The sequence below is a fragment of the Sander vitreus genome, chromosome 3 (genome assembly GCF_031162955.1).
Source record: "Sander vitreus isolate 19-12246 chromosome 3, sanVit1, whole genome shotgun sequence".
In the NCBI taxonomy this organism is placed as follows: Eukaryota; Metazoa; Chordata; class Actinopteri; order Perciformes; family Percidae; genus Sander; species Sander vitreus.
In genome coordinates, this window is record NC_135857.1 from 30,813,334 (window position 1) to 30,822,643 (window position 9,310).

At 40.8% G+C, this 9,310-nt stretch overlaps 2 protein-coding genes across 2 annotated transcripts; both read right to left on the bottom strand.

Moving 5' to 3' along the window:
* Positions 1-586: 586 nt before the first annotated feature.
* LOC144515809 (claudin-3-like) lies at positions 587-2,100 on the bottom strand. Its single transcript, XM_078246947.1, has one exon. The coding sequence runs from the start codon at positions 1,948-1,950 to the stop codon at positions 1,303-1,305; it is 648 nt and encodes a 215-aa protein (XP_078103073.1). The 5' UTR covers positions 1,951-2,100; the 3' UTR covers positions 587-1,302.
* A 2,279-nt stretch (positions 2,101-4,379) lies between these two features.
* LOC144515808 (claudin-3-like) lies at positions 4,380-5,372 on the bottom strand. Its single transcript, XM_078246946.1, has one exon. It carries the CDS (start codon positions 5,327-5,329, stop codon positions 4,673-4,675), a length of 657 nt encoding a protein of 218 aa, XP_078103072.1. The 5' UTR covers positions 5,330-5,372; the 3' UTR covers positions 4,380-4,672.
* Positions 5,373-9,310: the final 3,938 nt, after the last annotated feature.

A 9,310-nucleotide genomic window follows, 5' to 3' on the forward strand; every position in this document is an offset into this window, starting at 1 on the left:
CTGATAGGTCTTTTAAATGTGCCAGAGTCTAAATAAATATGCCCTGCTTTGCTGCATCTTATCATTACATAAAAAAACACAGAGATAGCAGTATAAAAACAGGACAGTGGAAGATTAAAGGGAAGTTAGATATCTCCGGGAAACTGCCCGTATATAGGCAAAAAAAATAATTGTGTAATTGTGTGAACGAATAGTGTAAGTATGTGGCAGGGATTTGGAAAGAACTATGCAGGCTCAGCTAAGCATCCAATGATAACTGAATTCTGAAGGGTAAGAAAACGACGCATCATGTAACCTGTCTGGAATGACTCCACTCCTCTGGGCTCACACTTCTCACCTCTGCCCGTTAACTGCTCCTGTGGCTAATTGTTTAGAGCGTGTGTGGTTAAGTTGCCAGTTGTTGGTAACGTAGCCCTCGGGATTGAATGTCAGGGTACTCTCATGAAGCCACCTGGATAGAACACACTCCGTCATTTTTGTTACCGGTTTACTGACTCATGTGGGAGTGAATATGCCGTTTTAAGAATAAGCAAGTTAAAAGGTAATTTATGTTTTTAAATGAAACCAGATATGCAGTATCTTGGAAAAAAAAACAGGCATGTTTATTTAAAAAAAAAAAAACACTTGTTGATACATGTATTACAAAGATAATTCTTGTTATGGATGATCCCAGGTGCTTTTGTTCTCACTCTGGGCACACTGAAAGCACTCAAATCCCTCCCCCTCCCCCATACCTACCCTTACCACACTGCACTATAATCTGCGTTGAATACATTTACCATCTGTCTTGACATTTACAGGTGATTAATGATACTCTTACTACAGTATTTACATCACGTAATCCAGGTGATAACCTTGTCATACCATTTAACACATCCAGTTCTTAATTTTTTTTGTACACAGCAGTGCCTTAATTATGAAGGTGATACATGAAGCAGTCATGGCGGTTTTTATAAACAAAAATTCAGTGGTAAACATTAGGAAACCAGGACTGTATAAAAAGTATATGATTGTATGCTGTACGATAACATTTAGTGTATTGACCTTATAAAGCAGCACTAACATTTTTTTTGCTTTTTGTTTTGAAACATGATTAAAGATACACTCCAATGTCCTTTGCATGCTTTTTTAGTCTGTGAAAAACAAAGAGCCTAAGTCAGAGATACTTAACATAAAGCAAAATAAAACACATCCTTCATTACGGAGTCTCCTTGTTTCAATGAGCTCTTTTCCTCAGCACACCAGTTTGGTGTGGACAGCAGGTTTAAAATTCAATAACGTCTTTTCCTCTTTGACGCTCATTTATACATAGTCTTTCCTTTCCAACCCTGGGCCACCTGCGGACCGTGAGGCAGAGTAAGCCATTCGTGAAGGGTTGTATCTGGTCTCACGTGGCGGACAGGAGCAGCAGAGCATTCCACCACCGAGAACCAGGAGGCCAGCAGCTCCCCAGCCGATGTACAGTGAGGCCCCCAGCTCCCTCCGCTGCGCGTCATTAATTAAAGGGCTGTAGAAGTCCCTGATTATGGTGTTGGCCGCCCAAGAGACAGGGATGAGCTGCATGACCCCGGAAATAATGAAGAAGACCCCAGAGATGATCATTACCTTGGCCTTGGATGCCTCGTCGTCAATGCAGTTTGTGCACTTGGCCCCAGCAATGCCGATGAGCACTGCCAGGATGGCTAACAGGATGGAGATAATGGTGAGGGCGCGGGCAGCTTGGAGGTCTTGGGAGAGGGAGAGCATGGAGTCATAGACCTTACACTGCATCTGGCCTGTGCTCTGGACCACGCAAGTCATCCACAGGCCCTCCCAGAGGATCTGAGCCGTCACAATGTTGCTGCCGATGAAGGCCGTCACCCTCCACATAGGAAGAGCGCACGCCACAATGGCAATAATCCATCCCAAAATGCACAGGGAGATGCCTATCAACTCTAGCCCTACAGACATACTGAAACGTCTTCCTCTTCTGCTGCTGAACGTGTGTCACACCTGAGAGGAGGTCACAGAAAAAAAATCTGCAAAGGGGAAGAGTCAACCAGAGACCCAACTAATAATTAAGTAAATTCCAGGCCTCGCATCTGTGAGTGTGTGATGATCTGTTGCTTCAACTTCGCCAGTATCCTTTATATGGCAGATCAGGTGGAGGGGAGGAGTCCCTGAAGGAGCTGACATCACCAAAAGGGGGGGAAGGACCTGGAGACACTCTGCTATCAGCTTACATGGCCAGCTTCACAATGGGCCTGGCCACAAAGAGGCCTTTTTTACAGCTGAAAGGGCATGCAAATTGCATGTGTTGTCATAACCAAATAAACAGTTCTAATGTGAATTAAGGCTTATTGTATGATTGAAAATAACAAATGTATTTCATTTTAAGTACAGATGTTACGCAAGAAAAAAGGTGACTGATGTATTTTTATTGTTAAACAAACTTTTCTTTATCCTGTTGATGAAACAGGTTGTAAATGGAATCTGACCTCTTCAGAATCTGTGTATAACATATTTATGGGTTATCAGAAAGCTGGTCATTCAATAATCACTGAACAGCTTGTGTTTCAGCCTTAAATAACTCGTAGATCACTTCCTCATGTTTAGCCCAGGTATCTCTCTGCAAGTCTGATGCTTTAAAAAAATGGCTAATAGATGATGAATGCCTGGCCTTTGTTCATCATTAACACCCATAGAAATAGAATGAGAGTGGAATGGACATTGAACTGTTTGCTGTGGTGATTTGACTAGTTCAAAAGAAAATGGAGCTCAGCACTGTGCATTGACCATTAGAAACAGAATGAGTTAGAAACAGAATGAGTTAGCCAGCTACAACGGTCACAGCTCTTTGCAATGGCGACGGTACACATAAAAATGGCCACCGTTATGACCATCTTGGTATCTTGATTTGAATGGGAATGTCCTGTCTACTCTAATTCTATTTCTATGGCAACACCCTCCTAAGAGTTTTATCATCACTAGTGAAAACCTTGCATCTCCAAAAAGCCAATACTCTAGGATGTAAAAAAACAAACCCATCTTGCTTTCAGCTTGACAGCAGTTTATTTTTTGAAATGATACAAAGAGGTTTTGAAAAGGTGTTATAAGACCAAGGATAGGGAAACTTTCTTGATTTTTACGGACTCCTTCATGTTTAAGGATCACCTTTTGTGCGAGCTTATGAGGCTTTCACCTGACATTGTTATGTTTGATGGGCCTTAATGACTCTGTCTGTCTCCAGAATGCCCTTGAAATTCTTCGGGGCTGGGACTGTCTCCCTAGAAAACCCAGTGTTGACAGCCCTCCCCCCCAGTATCCTCCTCTGACATGAAACGGGTCCATTGTTTGGGAAGGCAGTTCAGATAGTCGAGTGTGGGGAAGCTGACAAAGTAGCGGTTCTTGTTATCATAGAGCCAACAGACATGTGGGAGACAGCCAGGTGGATAGGTGCTGTGATAGACTCCCAGTCATCAGCCTAATAGCTGGGTATGCAGGGTGCATAGAATCAGAAATTTTCTTTGCACCTGTTGATTTGGAGATCAAACATTTCATTGAATCTATTTTTTGAACGTGTTGTTTCAGTTTCCCAATGGGTGTCAGTTTTGTTATGACTGACCAACCTTCCATAACCTGAAGGCCTATTGAAATCTACAGTATACTACGGACACATGTAGGCTATACTGTGTAATACAGAAGTGGTTCTCAACATGAGAGCTTTTTAGATCGCATTAGAATTCAGGGCATAAATACACTTTTTTTTTTTTTTGGCTGATAAACATGACAAAAAAACAGACCTTATTGTGACTATTATTGCCACTGTTCATCACATCCCCAACCGGCACCGTCAGACACCGCCTACCAAGAGCCTGGGTCTGGCCGAGGTTTCTCCCTAAAAGGGAGTTTTTCCTCGCCACTGTCGCACTAAATGCTTGCTCTTGGGGGAATTACTGGAATTGTTGGGACTTTATAAATTATAGAGTGTGGTCTAGACCTACTCTATCTGTAAAGTGTCTCAAGATTACTCTTGTTATGATTTGATACTATAAATAAAATTGAATTGAAAATTGAATTGAAAAGTCATTGATAGGTGTATTTTATATGATTTTCCTCAAACTTTAATGACCAAATGTTTCAGCCTTAATAATGAAAGACAACCTGAAACAGTACTTCAAAAGTTTAAAGGAGCAAGAAAACTTGTCTTAAAAACAAACAAGGCCTTTAAGTAAAATAATTAACATGTCAGACAACACATTTCAGATAAAGTGATTTACAAAATGTATAAAAAACAAAACTGCGTTACGTGACTTATGACAGGCTTTGTTGAACTTCTTAATCAAAACTAAAGTTTTTTTTAATAAAACACACAGTCAATACAGTATGAATGCAGTCACCTATTCTCTAAATTTGAATCACAAATTATGCAATTATTTTCATAAAGTATAAAACACAGGGTACATCACTAACATAGTTGTTAGCCTCAAAGTTACATACAAAACATTTAACAAAGAAAAACAAGTTTGATGTAGGCTCTGTTCTATAGGGCATACATTATATGGTGGCATTACAATCGATCTTTTCAACATGAAGACAGATATATAGGTTATAAAAAGGACTGTCCTCTCCAGTTCTCTCTGAGCAGTCTTTTCCATGATGGCAAAGGTGTGAGAAAAGAGCAGGTGCAAGTTCAGACATAGTCTCTCCTATCGTGACCACTTGGGGCCAGCGACCTAGTTTGGGAGTACATCATCTTTGATGGAGGTCCGTACCTTTTCTCAGGTTTTGGGGGGCAACTGGAGCAGAGGATGCCCCCTCCAATGAGCAGAAATGCAGCTGCAGCCCAGCCCAGGTACAGAGCCACACCTATCTCCCTCTTCTGTGCCTCAGGTATAATTGGACTGTAGAACTCCATGATGATAGTATTGGCAGACCATGACACAGGGATCAGCTGAGTCAGAGAAGCCACGATGAAGGCCACGCCGGCGGCTATCGTAACCCGAGCTTTGGCCGACTCTTCATCCACACAGTTGGTGCATTTTGCTCCCATTATGGCCACCAGAACTCCCACGATAGCCACCACGATGGAGATGATAGTGAGGGCACGGGCGGCCTGAAGATCTGGGCTGAGCGCCAACATGGAGTCGTGGATTTTACACTGCATCTGACCTGTGCTCTGGACCACGCAGTTCATCCAGATGCCTTCCCAGGTGGTCTGCGCTGTGACGATGTTCACCCCAATGAAAGCTGACACTCTCCACATGGGCAAGGCGCAGGATACAATGGCTGAGATCCATCCCAGGACAGCCAGAACCAATCCAAGTATCTCCAGTCCCACTGAAGGCATGTCTGAACTCTGTGTGAGTCAAAGTGCACAGAGGTCTTCTCTATCTCGGTAGTCAGAGGTGGATTGAGTGAGTGTTCTCTATAGTGCTGATTGCGCTTCTAAGCAACAGAGTTTTTTAGCGCAGAAGGTGGAGTCACTTGGTGATTGGCCAGAGCAGAGTTCAAATCGGCTTTTGTCCCACTTTGTTTAAATGTACAAAAACCCAGCCTTGGCATGGCCTCAGCTTAATCATTCAACTTCCTTTGCCCTGGTAACTCTCCCACCTATTTGGGTATGGGGAGAGTAAACAGGGGGCCTGTATCTCAGATCAGGAGTAGTTAAAGGATAACAGACATGGGAAAGAACGGTAGATGATTGATTGAAAGTGGAAGGCGCAATATCAACTCCTGCAGATTTGTCATTGTACTCATGAGTCAGTTGTTTATAATTCTGAATTGAATCCTTCCTGTCAAAAATAATGATACTATACTACATTTTGTATAAAATGATTGAATCTGACAAAGACAAATGGTGGTGGAAAAAAAGATTAAATGGGTTGGGATAGTTCTTTGGAAACCAGTGGGAGTGCTCTGATTATCGTAAGGGTGTGTTTGTAATGTGAAGAGCCTGTGTATCCCGCCAATGAATTTGATAAAGCCATCATCTCTATTTCCATGGAAGGCCCGTACGTTTCTGTTTACTGTAACTATCATCATTTAACAGCTTAAGGTGGCAACTGAAATGTTTTTTTTTTAGCTAGGTGTGTGGGAGATATTTCAAGTGTATGTTATCAGTGATTTTTGCCGAAAAATAAATTTAAGATTAGATGAGTTATACAAAAGTTCTTTCAAACATTTTGTTGGAAATGACACCAAGAATGTTTCCAGTAACGATGCCTTTCTTAGTGAGTAACGCTTTGGCTACATTGAACGCGGAACATATGCGGACCATTCGCAGAGCAGATGTTCTGCGGAATGTATCTTTTAACAGGCTACACCTGCTGTATGCACACGGCGTAAGAATGTGTGAGTCACAGGCGAGACAGAGAGCTTTTGATTTGGGATTGTTGTTTCTTCAGTTTGTGGAGCCAGCACAGCGCTGTGAAAGGTCAATTTACTGTCAACTGTTATCAGAGGACGCAGGTGAGGGAAACAAGACATTAAAACAGAAACTCTCAAAACCAAACTGCCAATATGCTCACTGAGTTATTAAGTACTTTCCTGTCTATCGATAGTTAAATCTAAAAGCAATATAGACAGTTTATGATCCATTTCTGTGTAAAAGGGCTGCACACATCTCACTTAAAAAAATATAACTAGAAGACCTATTAGAATAAATGTCCTATTTTACGCTTGACGAGTAGATCTCCATGAAGCATACGCACCACTTATGCGCTGCTCTCGTGCCCGGTGTAGCCAGTTTCATTGATTATAGTGGAAGTGTAGTGTTGGAACATCCGCTTCACATATGTTACGCGTGCATTGTAGCCAGCCCGTTGCCGTTTTGACACACTAACCTCAAAGACATGTTAGAGATGATAACTTTTTTTCTCTCGACACAAAAAAGATCTTCAGATATTAGATGAACACTTCTTTGTTTCAATGAGAAACCCCACGAGGATGAAATATTAGGTAACAACGTTGGAGTGTGTGCAGCTATGTGACGCTGCCTAGGTTACCATGGGAAGTTAATAACTGAGACCACCTGCGGGAACTGCAATGCAAACAAGACAAACCCCCCTTTAAACATACAGTATCTGCATGTGGAAGACACACAGGAATATCATTTATGAATAACACATGTATTTCTCTCAGGACATAGACGTGTTTCTAGAGATAATTGCAAGGACCAGCACTACAAAGAGAGAGTGGGCCAGTGTGTTGGAAGCAATTGTCTTTGTGCGTGTGCTCAAGGGTCTAATCAGTGTCCTTGCTCTGAAGGTTGTAGTGCATCAGGAGTTTCAACCTCAATTTAACTTTTGCACGTGCCACAGAAAACAACCCTCCTCACACACACTCTGACCTCCAGTAGTTTTACCAGGATCCCTCATCAACCTCTGAGTTTGTCAATTTGCAGTTTTCAAAAAAGATGACTGAAATAATGGAGACCATGTATTTGATGACTGTGCAACAAGCCAACCAATTGAGGCCATAAATGGAAAAAAATGGAACTGTAAGGATCAAAACACTACCAACAAGTGGCACACAGTCACACAATCCTGCCAGTAAGGTCTGTGGTCATTCAAAAGGAGTTTTCAGGAGATCATTAACATCACTCCTTAAGCCAAAGCAGGTTAAGAAAGCAAGACAGGTTTTCAACCTGTATCTTTGTTTCTTGTACTTTAATTTTATTGCTTGTAAATCGGGAGTACTGAATCTCCATGCCAGTTTGTATATCGCATAATATAAGTCGTCTATACATTGTAGTAATTATATGTTTTAAACAGTTTGAAAGTAACAAGATTTTGAGAAGTCTCAAATAGGGTTGCAAAATTCGGGAATTTTCAAAGTTGGAAACTTTCCATGGGAATTTTTTTTTTTTTTGGTGGGGGGGGGGGTAATACATAACCCATCGCTATTATTAACGTATGCGTGTTAATTGTATAGCCAACTAACCACAGTAAATAAAAATTGGAATGTTTCCAAAATTCCCCAGCTAAACTTTCCATGGAAGGCAATATTAAAAATATCCATTTTATTCCCATTAATTCCTGTTAATTCCCAGGAAAGTTTCCAAATTGGAATGTTTCCAAAGTTTCCCAGCTAAACTTTCCATGGAAAGTTTCCAGAAAGTTTCCAGAAATTTACTGGAAAATGTCTGCCCCTTTGCAACCCTAGTCTCAAACGGAGGCTTTCACCTGTTGGTTTCACTGTTGGACAGATTGACATGCAGATTGAAATGTAGAAATGTTGTACAGTAAAGCAAGGCTTGATGAGTAGCCCAGGCTTGTAAAACTTTTTTTGTTTTTCAAAATGCAGCAGCGGCCCACTGAGGTGTTTCTAACTTTATACAACAAATCCAAAGAGGCATTATTTTTGCTACAGTACCTGCTTTTGTTTTGTCATTTAGATTTTTAGAGAATTCAAACTACTCTTTGAGCAATAAGATACACTTTTTATTACAGTAAATCCCACCAGGGGAGTAAACCGTTGCAAACCATCTGATCAATAGGGTCTTTGTGGCTAAGTTTGGACTCCATTACAGTGCAGGTTACATCCCCTGGCAGAAGGAGACTTTTATCTCTGACTCAGTTTCACTCTCGCAAAATGAGGACAGACTACAATGGAAGGAAAGCATAAGGTGCTCCTCTGAAACAAGCCACCCATTGTTTCTTTTCTCCATTTACATTGAAATTAAATACCTAATTTTGGCGTGCACTTTGACATGCTCTTATTGGTCAGACTCTGCTGAACTCTACAGCAGGCATCTGCCCCCGTTTTTGCATACCAAAGAACTCATGCAGGTATCGTTATGTTACACTTCATTTAAGCATACATTTTTTTTCTTTTTTTTTAATAAAATTAGTATTTTCCACATGGCAAAGGTGCAACATATTGGCTTAGAGACCAATATACAGAAAAGTACACTATACATACTGGGGAAATGTAAGCATCAATTTTCTGACTCTAAACTAGGGGTGGGAATCACCAGAGGCCTCACGATACAATATCATCACAATACTTATGTCACTATACCATATTATTGCGATTTTAAACAATTTATTACATTTTTTCCAACTTCAAATTTTTTCCAACTTCAAATTATGTCTCCAAAAGGAAACTTTGTCAATATCTGTTTGATCTAAAAATATACATTTCTCCGTTTGTTCATCTCACTTCAATTTTATTGCTGCAAAATTTGATTGTCAATCAGACAAACTGACCAACACATATATAATAATAGATCCATACTTGCTGTCTGTGTATCGATACAGTATTGCCACGGAAAATGTCGCTATACTTTGCTGTTGTGGAAATTGCAGAAAATTGCAAGAGACAACTT

Bases quoted from the DNA above. Each gene is read 5' to 3' on its own strand.
- LOC144515808 (XM_078246946.1), bottom strand. From the start codon at position 5,329: ATGCCTTCAGTGGGACTGGAGATACTTGGATTGGTTCTGGCTGTCCTG.
- LOC144515809 (XM_078246947.1), bottom strand. From the start codon at position 1,950: ATGTCTGTAGGGCTAGAGTTGATAGGCATCTCCCTGTGCATTTTGGGA.